General features: G+C 50.0%; 1 protein-coding gene across 6 annotated transcripts; it reads left to right on the plus strand.

Moving 5' to 3' along the window:
• The first annotated feature begins 1,088 nt into the window (after positions 1-1,088).
• Positions 1,089-18,064, plus strand: SLC25A19 (solute carrier family 25 member 19). 6 transcript variants are annotated; one of them, XM_007185666.3, is made up of 8 exons: positions 1,089-1,220; positions 1,735-1,787; positions 5,734-5,903; positions 6,086-6,241; positions 7,917-8,087; positions 14,201-14,384; positions 15,697-15,827; positions 17,297-18,064. In XM_007185666.3, the coding sequence occupies exons 3-8, from the start codon at positions 5,772-5,774 to the stop codon at positions 17,507-17,509; spliced, it is 987 nt and encodes a 328-aa protein (XP_007185728.2). In that variant the 5' UTR covers positions 1,089-1,220; positions 1,735-1,787; positions 5,734-5,771; the 3' UTR covers positions 17,510-18,064. The 6 variants fall into 6 exon arrangements, with proteins under 6 accessions (XP_007185728.2, XP_007185730.1, XP_007185729.2 ...); XM_007185668.2 differs by having other exon boundaries at positions 17,413-18,064; XM_007185667.3 differs by having other exon boundaries at positions 7,933-8,076.
• The last annotated feature ends 751 nt before the right edge of the window (positions 18,065-18,815 follow it).

An 18,815-nucleotide genomic window follows, 5' to 3' on the forward strand; every position in this document is an offset into this window, starting at 1 on the left:
CAAACCCATGTCCCTTGAAGTAGACGTACGGAGTCTTTTTTTTTTTTTTTTAATTTATTTATTTAATTAATTAATTTATTTATTTTTGGCTGTGCTGGGTCTTCGGTTCGTGCGAGGGCTTTCTCTAGTTGCGGCAAGTGGGGGCCACTCTTCATCGCGGTGCGGGGACCGCTCTTCATCGCGGTGCGCGGGCCTTTCACTATCGCGGCCCCTCCCGTTGCGGGGCACAGGCTCCAGACGCGCAGGCTCAGCAGCTGTGGCTCACGGGCCCAGCCGCTCCGTGGCATGTGGGATCTTCCCAGACCAGGGCTCGAACCCGTGTCTCCTGCATTAGCAGGCAGATTCTCAACCACTGCGCCACCAGGGAAGCCCGGACGTACGGAGTCTTAACCACTGGACTGCCAGGGAAGTCCCTGAAACGTTTTTAAATTGTTCAATAAAAATGTTTTTAAATTGTGCGTCTAAATGATTGCACTAATATGAAAAATGCAGTTTAAAAATCGGGAAGACTGTCCTGCAAAACGCTGATACTACTTGCGTGAGAGCGGTCGGATGAGTCATTTCCCCCTTCATTTCTACATTTTCTGTAATGTGTCTATATATTTTTATATTATCTTATAATGAGAGTTATGCATAATAAACCCTAGGGGGAAACAAAACCTCTGTATTTTTGCCGTCCTCGTTCTGGTCTTAAAAACTCATCTATTCTTTCCCCCACGCCCTCCAGGCTTTTGCTAAACTTCCCGCCATCTTTTCCAAGTTTAGATGATCCGGGTACTGGAACTATGAAAGTTTTGAGGAAAGAGGGTCACGTTCAGCGCGCCCTAAACTTCCGCCCGCCAGCACTCTGATCCAAGGCACACGCCACTCAGCGCGGCGACCTCCAACGGCGGAGCCTGGCTTCGGGACCCTCCTCCTTTCAACGCGTGGGTAACATGTGCGCATGCGCACGCCGAGGGCCTACATCTCCCAGCAGGCTCTGCGCCTCGTAGGGGGCCGGCCTCAGTAGCGGAGGACTACATTACCCAGCGATGCCTTGCAATAGGCGTTGGTCGGGTGACTACTGTACAACCGTTGGTCCAGCGTCTGTCGGAAGCTGCGCGGTGATTGGCCCACAAGCCCGTCAGTTACTGCCAAGCGCAGTTAAGTTTTGCCGTTAGACTGAGTGAGAAGGGAGGGAGAAAAGAGTTCGGGGAGCCGGGCCGCGCCTTCGGAGCCGGGTGAGTGACCTCTTCCTCCGCCCTCCTGGCACTCAGCTCGGGGAGCTGCACCCCCGCTGCCCGGGGGCGCCTACACGCGCAGGTACTCACGCGGGGGCGGGGACTGTACCCACACGTGTCGCGTCTGATCTGAGAAGCATCTTCAGGGACGCAGGAAGCAAAACCCTGGACACACCCGGGGCACCTGTACATGCGGGTGCCCCCCTTGTGGGCGTTTTCTCGGACTCGGAGAGAAAAAACACATCCTGGAGCGCACGTGGACACTTGTGTCCATACGCGGGGACATCTGCAGAGACCCTCAGCTGAGCACGTGGGCTCACGGGCACACACGCTCACCGCGGGGCACCCGCATACCTGAACCCCAGGGGCTTCCGCAGTAACAAGAGGGGTGGCACGACAGACTCACACACACACACCCACCCGCCCTGCCACTCACACCAGCGGCCCCTTTTCTTGTGAGTACTTTATTATATCATGCATATAATCATATTTCATGTTTATTTTGTCTCTTTAGATAAATATCAAGGCTTTTTGGTACAAGAAGGAAATTTTGAACAAGCAGAAAAAGTAAGGCCACTACTGAATTATATTTAACAAGACCTTTCACGTGTATAAGGACTTTTACCTTTTTGACGGAGCTTATCACATACAGTATCTTGTGTGGTCCTCCCAGGAATCTGGCTAGGCAGGGCCGCCATCATTCCCATTTTCCAGAAGAAAAAGCTGAGCCTAGGTTAAATAAACCTGCCCAAGGTACATGAGAGAGACAGAATTTTGACTCAGACTTCTTGATCTGAGGTTAAGGTTATGTCCAGCTATGCAGAGCTGCTTATATGTAGAAATGCCTCCTTCCCTCCCTGACAGTAGGGATCTGACACTGCTCAGTGTGACCTGAGCACTCTCTGGGCAACCACTGGAGAGGCTTTGCCTCTCAATCACCTGCCTCACGTTTAAACTGCTCCTCACAGGTGCCTGGGGAGTAGCAGCTTGAGTTAATGTCACAGAGAAGTTGATGGGAAGGCCGAGATCTCCTCCTTTGAGGGTCTGGGGAGAAGTTACCAAGGAATGGGCACATTCCTGGCGGGAGTCAGGAGATTTCATACCATTAGACTGTTTTCTCTTTTTTTGTTTATGGCTGTGCTGCGTGGTTTGCGGGATCTTAGTTCCCTGACCAGTGATCGAACCTAGGCCCCAGCAGTGAAAGTGCCAAGTCTGACCACTGGATCGCCAGGGAATTCCCCCATTAGACTTTCAATAAATGTTATTTTACGATACTTTGCCGATCGAGCCCCATGGAAATGTCTTGTTAATTTTAAGGATGGATTGGAGTGCTATTTTGGTAGTTTCAGAAAAGTGAGGGCTTGGGGCTAAGGGAATGGTGCGGACAGATTCCAGGGAGGGTGAGAAGAGAAAAAGAAACAATGGGGTGAAGGTGTCACTCTGTGGGCCCTGATTTCCCCGTTACTAAAGGTATTCAAGAACTAGATTAATTCTGAGGTCTCTTGTAAAATCATTTTATATTTACTTTTAATAGGGGTTTGGGGGGGCCATAATGAATTCAAGCAACGTAGAATTGTGTAAAGAAAAAGGGAGGGAATTCCCTGGCGGTCTGGTGGTTAGGACGCATTGCTTCCACTGCAGGGGGCCCGGGTTCGATCCCTGCTTGGGGAACTAAGATCCCACATGCCACGAGGCGTGGAAAAAAATAAATAAAGTAGGGTGGAGGAGATCTGCCTTCCCTCTTCCGTTGCCAACCCTACCCCCAAAGGTAACCTTACCAACCTGTTGGTGTGTGTCCTTATAGACTTTCCTGCTATGCTTTATACGACTGTTGAGGGTGTATGTAGGTCTTGCTGTTTTTCTTTTGCAAAAGTGGGGTTACACTAGACATACTGTTCTGAAACCTGCTTTTTTCATGTTTTAGTCAGTTGTGGACGTCTTTTCCAGTGTGTGTTTAGCTCTGGCTCATTCTTTTTTTTTTTTTTTTTATCTTTTTTTTAAATTTTTGGCTGTGTTGGGTCTTCGTTGCTGCACGCGGGCTTTCTCTATTGTGGCGAGCGGGGGCTACTCTTCGTTACGGTGCGCAGGCTTCTCATTGCTGTGTCTTTTCTTGTTGTGGACCATGGGCTCTAGGCACGCAGGCTTCAGTAGTCGCAGCACGTGGGGTCAGTAGTTGTGGCACGTGGGCTCTAGGGCGCACAGGCTTCAGTAGTTGTGGCTTGAGGGCGCTACAGCTCAGGCTCAGTAGTTGTGGCGCACGGGCTGCGCATCATGTGAGATCTTCCCCGCCCAGGGGTCAAACATGTCCCCTGCATTGGCAGGCGGATTCTTAACCACTGTGCTACCAGGGAAGTCCGCTCATTCTTTTAATAGCTGCATGGTATCCCATTGCATGGAGGTGACTTAGTGTTCATTCCTCTATTTATAATCATTTGCATTATATCCAGTTTTATAAATAGTGATGCAACGCATGACATTTTACACATACATTCTAGTATTTCTCTAGAACAACAGTTCTCAATCAGGGGCAATTTTGCACCCCAGGAGACATTTGTCAACGTCTGGAGACATTTTTGATTGTCACAAGGGGAGCGTGGGGATACTGGCATCTGGTGGGTAGAGACCAGGGGTGCTGCTAAACATCCTGCAGTGCTCAGGACGGCCCCCCTCAGGAATTCAACTACAAAGAATTCTCCATTCTAAAGTGTCATTAGCGTTGAGGTCTGCTCTAGGTAAAAATGGAATTAGATTTTTGGGGTTTTTTGGCCATACTGCACGGCATGCGGGATCTTAGTTCCCCAACCAGGGATCGAACGTGCCCCCTGCAGTGGAAGCATGGGGACTTAACCACTGGACCGCCAGGGAAGTCCCTGGAATTAGATAGTTTTTAAATATTTAGTTTCTAAAAAACCCCAGTGCCCAAAAAATTATGACATAGCTACTCAATGTAATATGATCTAGCCATTTACAATGATATTTATGAAGATCTTGTAGCAACATGGAATCATGCTTATGACATTTTGCATTTTAAAAGCCATGTACCGGAAAAAAACCAGAAGGGAATATGTGAAGTAAAAAGTTAAGATGATGGGTTCTTTTCACTCTGCCTCTCTTCTCTCTCTTTCTGCAAAGTCACTATTATTTTTATAATCTCTAAGTTACTTGTTTTTTGGGGGGTTTTTTTTGGCTGCGTTGGATCTTCATTGCTGTGCACGGGCTTTCTCCAGTTGCGGTGAGCGGGGGCTACCCTTCGTTGCGGTGCGCGGGCTTCTCATTGAGGTGGCATCTCTTGTTGCGGAGCACGGGCTCTAGGCGCATGGGCTTCAGTAGTTGCGGCGCACGGGCTTCAGTAGTTGCAGCACGCGGGCTCAGTAGTTGTGGTGCATGGGCTTAGCTGCTCTGCGGCATGTGGGATCTTTCCGGACCAGGGCTCGAACCTGTGTCCCCTGCATTGGCAGGCGGATTCTTAACCACTGCACCACCAGGGAAGTCCCAGTTACTTGGTTTTTAATCATTTATTCAGTCATTGTTTTTAGTGCCTTTGGGGCATGCCAGGCACCGTGCGCGTCTCTGGAGATACCAGTGTAACTAGGCTGAGTCCCTACCTGTACGGAGCCTGTCTCCTGTGGGCGGGGAGGGCAGCACCTTAACAAGTGCTGTGAATGCTAGAAAGGACATGAGTACATCTTCTGGAGGGGATGCTCTTTAGCTGACCCCTGGAAGGTGAGAGGAACCAGTCTAGGGAAGGGTGGGGCTGCAGTTCAGACATGGGAACAGCAGGTCCAGGGATGGGCCGGTAGATAGGAACGTGAACAGCGTTTTCTAGGAACTGCTCAGAAGCACTGAGCCCACCCTGGCTGAAGAGACTGAACCGTGGTCCAGGGTGAGGTTGAAGAGGTGGGCCTGCATCATTTCACAGCGTAACTCGGCTCCACTGCTGTGGGCGGGCCTGCGCTGTGTGCAAAGAATGGAGAAGGGAGATGCAGAAGGGCTTAGGGCCCTTTGGATCATGGCGGCTCGTTAGAGAATCCCAGGCCCTGTTCCTGGAGCCCGTGTGTCTGAGGTTCCCCCTCTGCCCTCACGCTCACGCAGCCTGGGATTTCACCTCAGGCAGGAGCTGGCCATAAAGCCAGGTGTCTTGGAAAGCCAGCTGATCTCTGGAAGTGAACTGTTTCCTACCAAGCCTGTTCATTCACTCCATCAGCAAATATTATGAGCAGTTACTGTGGTGGGCTCTCTTCCGGGCACTGGAGTTGCAGGGATGGATGAATGAGACCAACGCCGTGTTTTCATGGGCTTGAATTCTAATGGGGGAGAGAGACAAGAAACAAATGTATGAAATCAATGTCTGGTATATAAATGCTCTAAAGAAGAATAAAGCAGGATAAGGAGAGAAAAGGGATGTGGGCGCTGCTTTGGGGGGCTGGTCCGGGAGGACTGCTCTGAGGGGTGATGTGTGCGCCGGGACCCTAAGACCTTGCTCTGGTGTTTACTCCGTGTCTCTTGCATTTAGCCTGAAGCTGATGGACATTGTATGGGCCACAGGCAGGGATGGTGGGCTATGACCCCAGAGCAGACGGCAGGAATGTCTCCAATCTCGAGGTGGCCGTGGCTGGGTCTGTGTCTGGACTTGTCACTCGGGTGCTGATCAGCCCCTTGGATGTCATCAAGATCCGTTTCCAGGTACCCTTTTCCCCTTTTTCTGTGTAACGGGCCAGAGGACAAGTTCACTCTTTTTTGTCAAAGCAGTTCCTAGAGCTTGCAGTTTTGTCAAGGACAAGCACTTTGTTGCCTTTGTTACCTTCTCTGAAATTCCTCCTCCCCACCACCCCCATCATCCTGACCATTCTCATCTTGATTCCTAGCTTCAGATTGAGCGCCTGTCTCGCAGTGACCCCAACGCGAAATACCACGGGATCCTGCAGGCTGGAAGACAGATTTTGCAAGAGGAGGGCCCAACAGCATTCTGGAAAGGACACATCCCAGCCCAGCTTCTCTCCATAGGCTATGGAGCTGTCCAAGTAGGTGGCAGGGGAAGCGGCCAGGCCCCTGGGGTCACATCGCCCAATGGGGGAGCCCAGGGTGGTGAGGCGTGCACCCGGGCTGCCCGGGGTAGGGCAGCAGGAGGCGGTCACACACTGCTCACTCGTCTTGGCTGGGAAGCTACCTGACAAATTGAAGACATAGTCAGACTGAGCTGTACTATAGGCATCTGCTTCCCCACGTCCCCCAGCCCTGGAGACTTAGCACCCACTGAATATGAGGTGCTGCACCTAGGATACTGTCTTGACACCCAGCCCGGAGGCGCTTAGCAAATGGCGATACAAATGCTTTTCATTTTTCAAAATAGCATTATTCACGTCTGTGCGTCCTTTGAGCTTCCCAACAGCACTGTGAGGAAGGTGGAGCAGGTGTTACGTGGGTCGCAGAGAGGTTGAGTGAGCTGCCTGAGGCCACACAGCTTGTAGGTGGCGAGGCTAGGATTAGGATCCAGGCTTCTTGACTCTTGCTCATGAGTTTGTTCAGCTGAGCGCCAGTTTACCTCATGGCGTCTAGTCTGTAGCCGTACAGTGGTGGTGATGGAAATAGCCAGCCCCACACAGTGCTCACAGGGGGCCAGGCCCCGGGCGAAGCACTTCACATCTGCCACCTTACAACAGTCCTCTGGTAGGTTCTGTTGTCATCCTTATTTTACAGATGAGAAGACTGAGGCAGAGAGAGCTTAAGTAATTAGTCCAACCAACATCACTAGCTAGAGAGTGGCAGAGCCGTCCCTGCCTGCTCTTCGTATGACATCACAGTGATTGCTCAGGTCACGAGCCCCTGCCGCGCCATCTCCGCGCCCAGCACACAGATGCTGCATCCTGATGGGTAAATGCAGCAACTTGTGCTCTCAGGACCCCAAGCCATCTTGAGTTGGCTGGAGAAGGATCTGAGCCCAAGGAGGGCTTACACCACAGAATATGGAATATGTGGGATTCTCCCGACAGAATTTCAGCTCCAGGGCAGAATGTTTCTCAGACAGGGCCACTGCCAACTGCATTAAAGGGGTCCCCAGCCTAGAATCAGATAATGGCCATCTTTTCCCAGTTCTCAGAAAACTAAGTGATGAGTAGAATTTTCTTTTTTATTCTTTCTTTTTTTTTTTTTCTGGCCTCGCCATGCAGCTTGCGGGATCGTAGTTCCCCCACCAGGGATTGAACCCGGGGCCACGGCAGTGAGAACACCGAGTCCTAACCACTGGACTGCCAGGGAATTCCCGACTAGAATTTTCTTTTTCTTTCTTCCTTTCTTTTTTTTTAATATTTATTTATTTGTTTGGCTGCGTTGGGGTGTTAGTTGCGGCATGCAGGATCTTTTTTTTTTAGTTGCAGTATGTGGGATCTAGTTCCCTGACCAGGGATTGAACCTGGGCTCCCTGCATTGGGAGTGCAGAGTCTCAGCCACTGGACCACCAGGAAAGGCCCCCAAGTAGAATTGTCTGATACAAAAATTTTCTCATGTATTTTCTTAACCCTTGGGTATTTGGCTCTGCTCAGAGTATGAAAGGGCATCTGAGCTTTGCACAAAGTTATGTGTTTATTGTATTCTGACCCTACTCAAGAAGAGTATCTCCTGGTCCCTAGGATAGGCCCCGCCTGGGTCACGGGTGCATTCGGGGGGTGTTTTCCATGACACTGTCACACACTCTTGCAGTTTTTGTCGTTTGAAGTGCTCACCGAGCTGGTGCACAGGGCCAGTGTGCGCGATGCCCGAGACTTCTCCGTGCATTTTGTGTGCGGCGGCCTGTCTGCCTGTGTGGCCACCCTCGCCGTGCATCCTGTGGACGTGCTACGCACCCGCTTTGCAGCTCAGGGTGAGCCCAGGGTGAGTGGCCGGGCCAGAGAAGGGGCGCCCAAGGGACGAAGGGCGTCCCAGGGTGGGGGCTGTTTTCCTTAGAGGGAACAAAGCCGGGGCGGCCTGGGCTTTTCGGGCCATCCTTCAGCCTGTTCCTGAAACCCGTGATGGTGCCTGGTACCAGGCAAGGTGCTCACAACCTCACGGGGGACACACAACCTGCAGGGGAAACAGAGCAAATACCAGATCGGCACGGGGAAGGTGTCTGGGAAAGTGAGACTTGAGATCCTATCGCTGTATTATTGGGAGGGAGGTTTTGGTTTCCAGAAAGAATGGATTGGAGGAAATGGGATCCTTGAGTCAGACTCAAGGAAGAACTGACTGAGTGAAAGCAAGGGATTAAACCCTCAAATAGGGGCTTCCCTGGTGGCTCAGTGGTTGAGAATCTGCCTGCCAATGCAGGGGACACGGGTTCGAGCCCTGGTCTGGGAAGATCCCACATGCCGCGGAGCAGCTGAGCCCGTGAGCCACAATTACTGAGCCTGCGCGTCTGGAGCCTGTGCTCCGCAACAAGAGAGGCCGTGATAGTGAGAGGCCCGCGCACCGCGATGAAGGGTGGCCCCCGCTTGCCGCAACTAGAGAAAGCCCTCGCACAGAAACGAAGACCCAACACAGCCATAAATAAATTAATTAATTAATTAATTAAAAAAAAAACAAACAAAAAACCCTCAAATAGATGCACCATCCCCCCTCCGCTCACCATAATCTCTGTTTCCTGGACATACATAAGAATAGCGTAGGATACGGTTGGTGGGGAATGACGGTGGGGAATGACGTTTTGCTTAAGAATTTGATCTGGGACCAGCTAAGAATAACTGTGGTTTCAGCTCTGCCAGTTTTTTGTGTTGCCTGGGGTGGAGATCCTGGGTTGGGGGACCTCTTTTGTTCAGGAGACATTCTGATAAATTTTTTGGTTCAGAAATGCAAAGTGCCCCAGGAACAGTCTAGAAGAAAACGACTGGGGCATGAGAGCTGGGTCACTCTGTGTGACACTGCAGTGGAAAATAGAGGTTTGGGGTGACTGCCCTGGTGGAGAAATGAGATGAGGGGTCCTAGGAACGGAGTAGAGAAATGGAGGGGAAGGATGTTTATAGAGGGTACAGACCTCGGCAACATGTTGCCTGCTGGGATGAAGAGAATGGCTGGTGACAGTCCTGCGGTTCCCTGTTCTGCGTGTGCTGTAATCCTCTTCCGTTACTTTCCAACCTTCAGTACAAGTCTATGAGAAGAAAAAAGGGAAAACATCATTAAGAAAAGAATAGCATATTTCTTCTTAGGCTTAGACAATTGAGATGTTGGATTGTAGATTCTGGAATGGCTGGAAAATTGTGTGTGAAAGTGAGGGGAAAAGATTTATTTAAAAATTGCAAAATTCTCCACCTTCTTTAGACTAGTAGCATCCATAGTGTAAATCCTCACATTTCTTAAAAAATCAGTAATCTGGGCTTCCCTGGTGGCGCAGTGGTTAAGAATCCACCTGCCAATGCAGGGGACACGGGTTCGAGCCCTGGTCCGGGAAGATCCCACATGCCATGGAGCAACTAAGCCCGTGCACCACAACTACCGAGCCTGCTCTCTAGAGCCTGTGAGCCACAACTACTGAGCCCGTGCGCCACAACTACTGAAGCCCGCGCGCCTAGAGCCCGTGCTCCGCAACAAGAGAAGCCACTGCAATGAGAAGCCTGCGCACCGCAGTGAAGAGTAGCCCCCGCTCACCGCAACTAGAGAAAGCCTGCGCGCAGCAATGAAGACCCAACACAGCCATAAATAAATAAATAAATAAATAAATAAATAAATAATCTATAAGGTGTATAAAGGTTAAAAAGACAGATGGTTCTTCATGAATTATAGTGAAAAAACACCAGCCGCCCCCCCTGATTCTATTCCCCAGAGGCAACCACTTTTAATATTTGTGTGCTGCTTCCGTAATTTACTTCCTAATTCAAAGTAACATGCTCTTTCTCTTTCTTCCTTTCCTTCTCAGTTTTAAATTATAGACATTAACTACTGACTACTATGGAAGATGAGAATTTAACTCTTTTACCATCACCCTTGGGTGTGCTTATGCTTCCTCACCTGAGTACAGTACAACTGATTAATAGATTTTTGGCTAAATCAGTACTCAGTGTTTATGCTATTATGATTATGTAAATGTTACTGCTGAGCCTCAAAATATATTATGATTATGTTTTCTTTTGTATTTTTGTCTTTCCTGAAGTTGGCAATTGCTTTGTATTTTATTTGTTTCGCTTTCTACATGCTTATCACAAATTCACTTTCAAACAATCTCCCGATAGGGTGAGCCTGTGGTCATCAGTCCCGTGTTTTTATGGAGCCCCTCCTAGAGCCCCCCACCCTTGAACCCTTCACCCTATGGCTTCGCTCTGGACTGTCTGCTCCAGGACTATGGCCAGCTATTCTCTTAGGAATTCTCATGTAGGAGCCCATGTCTTCTCTTTCTTGATTAGTCCCTCATTTTGGTGGAGCACATCCTGAGGTATAGCTTCCTTACAGAAGCCTGATAGAAAATGCCTTTATTTTCCCCTTACACTTAACTGATGATCTGGGTGGAGAATTCTAGGTAGCTCTCAGTATCGCTGAAGAGGCGTCCAGAACCATCCTGATGACTAACCCTTTATATGAAGCCATCCACTTCTCACTCTTGGGAACTTTCAGGATCTTTTCTTTTTTTTTTTTTTTAACTTTTTTGTGGCCCCGCCATGCGGCACGTGGGATCTTAGTTCCCCAACCAGGGCTCGAACCCACGCCCCCTGCAGTGGAAGCGTGGAGTCTTAACCACTGGACCACCAGGGAAGTCCCTCAGGATCTTTTCTTGATCCCTGGCATTCTAGAAATTTACCAGTGGAGTGCCCCAGGGCGGGTCTCTTTCATTCATTGTGATGGGCACTTCCTGGGCCCTTTAGTCTGGACACATGTTCTTCATGCCTGGAAAATGGTCACGAATTATTTATTCACAATTGCCTGCCCTCTGTCTTTTTCTTTCTAGAATTCATGTCAGTTGGACACTAGACATCCTGGATTGATCCTCTGATTGACATCTTTTATTTACCATTCTGGGAGGTTTCCTTACTTTTATCATTTGGGCCCTCTGTTGAGTTTAAACAACGTCTGCTAACATATGTTGGTTCCTAAGAGCTGTCTTTGGTTTGTTTGTTTTAGTCAGGTTTATTAAAGCATAACTTACATGCACAGTAAAATCCACTCTTGTAAGTGTACAGTTCTGTGACTTTTGACAAATGCATACAGTCACGTAACCACTACCACAATCAAGATATAAAACAAAAGTTCCATCACCCCCTGATTTCCTCCTGCCCTTTGTAGTTTGTCCCTCCCCACCTCCAGCCTTCAGTAACCACTGGTCTGTTTTCTGTCTGAAGTTCTGCCTTTTCCAGAATGTTACATAAATGGAGTTACGCCCTGTGTAGTCGTTTGAGTTGGCTCCCTTCACTTGGTAGATGCATTTGAGATGTGTCCATGGGGTGCCTGTGAGTAGCTGGCTCCTTTTTATTGCTGAGTGATATTCCATTGTGTGGAAGGATTGTGGTTTATTAGTTCAGAGACTTTGGCGTTGTTCTCCAGTTTGGGGTGTTATGAATAAAGCCACTATAAACATTCACATACAGGTTACTGTGTGAACATTTCATTTCTCTTGGGTAAATTCCTAGGGGTGGGATTGCTGGTTGTATGGTAAGGAGTGTTTCGTTGTATAAGAAAAAGGCAAGCTGTCTCCTGCACGGCTGTGCCGTTTTGCCTTCCCACCAGCAGGTCCAACTGCTCCTTATCCTCACGAATACTTAGTATTATTCGTTTTGTATTTTAAATTTTAACCATTCTAAATGGTGTGAATAGTGGTATCTCATTGTGGTTAATTTAAATTTCTTTAATGTTGAGCGTCCTTTTACGTGCTTATTTGCCATCTATATACCTTCTTTGGTGAAGTATCTGTTCAGATTGTCCATTTTTGTGTTGGGTGGTTTGTTTTTATTTTACAAATATTTTCTGAGTCTGTGGCTGTCTTTTCCTTTCCTTACAGTATCTTTTGAAGAGCACATGTTTTTAATTTTGATGAAGTTCCATTTATCAATTTGTTCTTTTATGGATTTTGCTTTTGGTGTTTTACCTAAGAAACCTTTGCCCAACTCAGAGTCACAAAGATTTTCTCTCAAGAGCTTTTTCTTGTCTGAATCTTACCTCTTTTTAAAATAGATCCTCTGCTTTTATTTTTTTTTATTTTAAAATTTTTTAAAATTAATTTTTATTGGAGTGTAGTTGATTTACAATGTTGTGTTAGTTTCTGCTGTACAGCAAAGTGAATCAGTTATACATATACATATATCCACTCTCTTTAAAATTCTTTTCCCGTATAGGTCATTACAGAGTATTGAGTAGAGTTCCCTGTGCTATGCAGTCAGTCCTCATTATCTATTTTATATATAGTAGTGTGTATATGTCAATCCCAATCTCCCAGTTTATCCCTCCCGCCCCCTTTCCCCCTTGGTAACCGTATGTTTTCTACATTTGTGACTTTATTTCTGTTTTTTTTTTTTAATTAATTAATTTATTTATTTATTTTTGGCTGTGTTGGGCCTTCGTTTCTGTGCGAGGGCTTTCTCCAGTTGCAGCGAGCGGGGGCCACTCTTCATCGCGGCGCACGGGCCTCTCACTGTCGCGGCCTCTCCCGTTGCGGAGCACAGGCTCCAGACGCGCAGGCTCATTAGTTGTGGCTCACGGGCTTAGTTGCTCCGCGGCATGTGGGATCTTCCTAGACCAGGGCTCGAACCCGTGTCCCCTGCATTGGCAGGCAGATTCTCAACCACTGCGCCACCAGGGAAGCCCTCTATTTCTGTTTTGTAAATAAGTTCACTTGTACCATTTTTTTTAGATTCCACATATAAGCAATATCATATGATATTTGTCTTTCTCTGACCCTCTGCTTTTATCATGAAGGTGATGCCTTCTCTGTGGTCTCAGGATATTAGTTAAAATTTCGTGGGTGGTTTCTTTTTTCTGTAGTTTTCTTCTGCTATCTATACTGTCTCTTCCTTCCAAATGACTTCTGCCCCTCATCAATCATTTTGGCCTCTGTTTTGGGGGAGGCTTTCCTCAAATGTCTGGTGACTCTTGGCTGCCAGCTTGGTTAAGAGGGGACACAGAAAGCAGAGTGGGACTCTGGCACGAGGGCAGGCTTGTTGCCCGATGGCCTTCCTCTGAGGCCCGGCCCTTTCATGCAAGTCCCCAGGGCAAAAGCCTTCAATGTGGCTGCCAGCATCTGGGAGCCACGTGTGTACTGTGCCCGCTCAGTACAGACTTGCCCTCGGTCACCCTCTTGTCAGTGCAGTGCTTCCCGCACCCACAGCCAGGCAGATTCAGCCCCTCTGGTCCACTGCAAAGAATATATGTCGAATAGAAGTGCACTAAAAAATCAGTGGCTCTTCGTGCATAAACATCACCTGTTGATGGTTCCAGAAAGGTTAAGTATATGCATATGGCAAAAAATCCAAATAGCATAAAATGGTGATAGCGAATCTCCTTCTTCCCCCTTCCCTCCCCTGTCCCCCTGTTTCCCGCTGTGGAGGTAATAATGTTACTGTTCCTCCTTTTGTGTGTATCCTTGTGGGGGATAGTCTCTGCATACAGTTTGTTTACTCCACAGACACTATGCCTGCTCTTCATGTCCTGCTGGGTTCACTTAACTGTAGATTTGGGGGAGTCTTCCCTATCGATCATCTAGATTGCATCTTCCTGTTGTAATTGCTACAATATGTTCTTTTGAACAGGTGTGCTGTAATTTATATAACCGATCACCCAAGGGTGGACTTCACACCTCTTGCTGTTCTGCATACTTTTGTGCACTCCTTGGCATATCTCAGTCGTGTAAATAGCTAGAAGGGGAGCTGCCAGACAGTCCAACCCTTGGAATTTTTGTCCAGCAGTTTCTTTGTCCTCCTGGCAGGAGAAGTAATGCTCCTAGTAGCTGGTTTCTGGACAAGGGGAAATATACCTGGTGGGCTGGGTTCTCGGGCTGAAGCGACGTCGCTCATCATTGCATGTGTGGTGTCCAGGTCTATAAAACCCTGCGAAACGCCGTGGTGACCATGTACAGGACCGAAGGCCCCTTGGTCTTCTACAAAGGCTTGAACCCCACCTTGATCGCCATCTTCCCCTACGCCGGGTTCCAGTTCTCCTTCTACAGCTCCTTGAAGCATGCATATGAGTGGGCCATGCCAGCCGAAGGAAAGAAAAATGGTGAGACCGGCCTCACGGGAAAGGGAATCTGGGTCCCACTCCGCCCCTCTCCCAAGCCATAGCATCTCTTTCTGAATCAGGTAGGAAATAAAGTTTCCCTGCAGAAGCTAAGACACCACAGATCTCTGAACCCCCAGCTCTGTAATACAGCCAACAAAACAAATCCATTCACTCACAGATGACTTTATTTCTTTCGGCTCTTGCCACTGTTATTTCCAACTACCGGTCATGGTTTTCATTTTTGTCAAAGGTCCAACTTGCAAACAGCCTGGTTTTGCTTACGTGTTGGGTTTGGTTTTCGTTTGGGGACTCTGGGGAGGGGGATGGGCACCCTATTCCCGCCCAAGCCTTGTACTCAGTCGCAGGGCAGAGCCTGAAGGCCCTTAGTGCCTCCAGCTGGGGTGATTACTGTTAAAGGCTCACACCCCTTCTGCCACCGGCCTGTCCAATCAGCAGTCCATTGTCATTCTTTTTTTAAAAAATTTTATTTATTTTATTTATTTATTTTTGGCTGCGTTGGGTCTTCGTTGCTGCGCGCGGGCTTTCTCTAGTTGCAGATAGCGGTGCGCGGGCTTCTCATTGCGGTGGCTTCTCTTGTTGCAGAGCAGGGGCTCTAGGCGCGTGGGCTCTAGAGCGCAGGCTCAGTAGCTGAGGCGCACGGGCTTAGGTGCTCTGCGGCATGTGGGATCTTCCCGGACACGGGCTTGAACCTGTGTCCCCTGCATTGGCAGGCAGATTCTTTTTTTTTTTAACCTTTTTGGCTGTGTTGGTTCTTTTTTTAAATATTTATTTATTTATTTATTTATGGCTGTGTTGTGTCTTGCTGCACGCGGGCTTTCTCTAGTTGCAGTGAGCGGGGGCTACCCTTCCTTGCGGTGCGCCGGCTTCTCATTGCGGTGGCTTCTCTTTGTTGTAGAGCACAGGCTCTAGGCGCGCGGGCTTCAGTAGTTGTGGCACGTGGGCTCAGTACTTGTGGCTCACGGGCTCTAGAGCGCAGGCTCAGTAATTGTGGCTCATGGGCTTAGTTGCTCCACGGCATGTGGGATCCTCCCGGACCAGGGCCCGAACCCATGTTCCCTGCATTGGCAGGTGGATTCTTAACCACTGCGCCACTAGGGAAGCCCTGTCTGTTGTCATTCTTGCTGAAAATGTGGTTGTGTCTGGTTCTCTCGCTCCTGGATTAAATTCTTCTGAGATTGAGGATGTTTGTAGGTTTTGGTTTTCTGGTCGAGGATTAGACTGTGTAACCTTGAAGTTTACCCTAGATTGCATTTCTCTCATTTTTCCCCTCCATCCCACTTCTCTGGTTCAGAGAACTTCAAAAACCTGCTTTGTGGCAGTGGAGCTGGAGTCATCAGCAAGACCCTCACGTATCCCATGGACCTCTTCAAAAAGCGGCTGCAGGTTGGAGGGTTTGAGCAGGCCCGAGCCTCCTTTGGCCAGGTGAGATGTCCCCCTGCAGAGAGCTCTGATTCCAGCCCCTCACTGGGCGCATGAAGGAACTGGGTCAGCTCCTGTCCATAGGGCAGCTTTCGCCCCCATAGCCCTCTCAGCCCCTGCATGTCCCTGGTGTCGATGAAAAATTAATCAGTTGATCTAAGAAAGAATCGGAAAATTTTATTCCAGCCAAATTTGAGGATTATAACCCAGGAAGAGCATCTCAGAAAGCTCTGAGAACTGTTCCACCTGCTAGAAGTCAAGACACAGTTCATATAAGTTTTTTGAGACACGGGGCTGTGCATCAAATGACGTTTTGCGGGGGGGTTTATTTTGGCTGCGTTGGGTCTTCCTCTAGTTGCAGCGAGCGGGGGCTACCCTTTGTCGTGGCGTGTGGGCTTCTCATTGCGGTGGCTTCTCTTGTTGTGGAGCACGGGCTCTAGGCGTGCAGGCTTCAGTAGTTGTAGCAGGGGGGGCTCATTAGTTGTGGCTCGCGGGCTCTAGAGCTCAGGCTCAGTAGTTGTGGCGCACGGGCTTAGTTGCTCCGTGGCATGTGGGATCTTCCCGGACCAGGGCTCGAACCCGTGTCCCCTGCATTGGCAGGCGGATTCTTAACCACTGCACCACCAGGGAAGTTCCATTCATTTGTTTCAGTCTTTAGATTCCACATAAAAGTGATAACATACGCTCTTTGTCTTTCTCTGACTTACTTCACTAAGCATGACACCACCTAGGTCCATCCGCGCTGCAGTTTTATTCTTTTGCATAAGTAAACATATGTTTAACAATAATGGGGTTACACGCAAGGTTTTATAACCTCCTTCTTCCACTTACCAACTTGTCTTGAAAAGATGGTTTGAATTTGGATAGGGAGAGTTGGTGAGAGCTCAAGACAGAGAAGGGAGGCCCTGCTCCTCACAGAGCTTTAGCGTGAGCAGGTGTGGCTGGAGGTGTGCGGGCACTGAGGGTGGACCAGTGGGGAAAGGCAGATCAGGGAGGGAAGTTGAGGCCAAATGGTGAAACGCCCCAAACACCACGCCGTGGGGCTTGGACTTGATTCTTTGTAATGTCATTGTCATCATCATCGGGAGTTACTGGAGCTCTGGGAGGGGAGCGAGGCTTGAGGAGAGCTGTGCCCTGGGGACACGGGTCTAGCAGCAGTTTGTGGTCAACTGGAGGTGGCCAGGCTGGCGGCGCTGGTCAGACTCAGAGCTAACGAGGGGCCGGTTCAGATCTACTGCCCAAGGGGGACCAGGAGGGATGGGCGCACGGTCAGAGGCACCCCCGGGAAGAGGGTCCAGAGCTCCCTCTGGGTCCTTAAGAGCCACTGTCAGTGGGAGCCTCCAGGGCAGGAAGGAGCTCTGTCCAGTGCTGATTTCCAGGCACTTCATCTGTTAAGTCTGAATTAGCCCAGTTGGAAGAGAAAGAATGAGGTTAACTTATTCTGTCTTTTTTGCATTCATTCCTTTGTCCAGCAAGTATTTATTGGGTGCTTGAACGTGCCAGGCTCTGTGTTGACAAAAGAACAGAGCTCACACCCATGTTGCCATCACCTCCTCTCTCCTCAACTGGAGAACCTTCCTCTCCCCAGGTGCGAAGCTACAAGGGCCTCCTGGATTGCGCCAGGCAGGTGCTGCGAGAGGAGGGTGCGCAGGGCTGCTTCAAAGGCCTGGCCCCCAGCCTGCTGAAGGCTGCCCTCTCCACCGGCTTTGTGTTCTTCTGGTACGAGCTCTTCTGTAACCTCTTCCACCACGTGAAGAAGGCAGACAGCTAGCCTCGAGGGCAGGAAGGGTGGCCTGAGGTCTTTCCCCGGAGGGGCCCTCCTGAAGAACGCTCGATCTACCGTCCCGTGTTGCGCTGAGAGGTGTTGCCCGGCCCCTCCCTCCAGGCCAGCTGTCCTGGGCGCGAAGAGCCGTCGGCAGCAGCCTGGGTTCCACCAGAAGGGCCAAGGGGGTTCTCCACGGGAGAGCACGGGGCGAACGGGGCGAACGCAGGACCTGGTCTGCGGGGACCCAGCCCCGCCAGTCAGAAGGAGCTGGACGTTTCTCCTCTGTGTGGCGCACACTCGGGGCAACAGCTGCCCTCCTGCACGCCTTCGCTCCGGCTGCCCGGAGAACTCTCCTGCGTCTGGGTGGGCCGCAGCTTGAGTGTGAGGCTGGGATCAGGCCTTTACAGGGGTCTGGTCCCCACACCTGGGTTCTTACCCCACCAATTATTTAATAGACATTAAAACTAAAAGCGCATTCCTTATCTGTCTCCTCCATCTTCCCTTCCAAATCACATCCCTCCTCCCCAAGTATGAGGGAAGGGATGCCTGCCTTCCCTAAACTCTACTTGTCTCAGCAGTTTCATCCCTCAGGCAACTTTACTTCTAGCTCTGGGGGAAGAACCCCAGCTGAATCAGTCACTTTATAAACTCCACCCTGCTCGGATCTTCGTGTCTATAAAGGCACCACTCGGGCTGTTCTCTCCCTGGACAGGCTGGTCACAGCCCGTGGGCCTCCAGGGAAAGCAGAGCCCAGCGACCCCACAGGCAGTGGGGGGATGTGCTGATGGGGGCGGGGCGCCGGTAAAGGCAGCAGCCCTTTTCCCCCGCCTCCTGGGATCACTCCTCTCTCCCTGTGGGCTGGGTTAGCCTTCCCGGATGGGTGGGAGCTCACGGCTGGGCCGGTGAGCATCTGCTGCCCGCTGAGCATCTGCTGCCCGCTGAGCGTGCGCCTCCTGGGTCCCGCGTGGTGCTGTGTGCATCCTGTGTAATCCCAGAAAGAGGGGGTCGAGCAGGCAGCCTGGTGCGTGCACAGTTGGTGCTCCGGAAGTTGTCAGGGCACAGGAACCCACAACAGACACCCATCTAGGCACAGTTAGGGGCATGAGAGGACGGGAAATCTACAGAACACACCCCCCACTTTCCACCCCAAGTCTCCCCAGCCCCAGGGAAGCCTGGCCTGAGAGGTTGGCTGTGCAGGGGGAGCCCCGGTCAGGACTTAGAGCCTG

The sequence above is a fragment of the Balaenoptera acutorostrata genome, chromosome 20, assembly GCF_949987535.1.
Source record: "Balaenoptera acutorostrata chromosome 20, mBalAcu1.1, whole genome shotgun sequence".
Lineage (NCBI taxonomy): Eukaryota > Metazoa > Chordata > Mammalia > Artiodactyla > Balaenopteridae > Balaenoptera > Balaenoptera acutorostrata.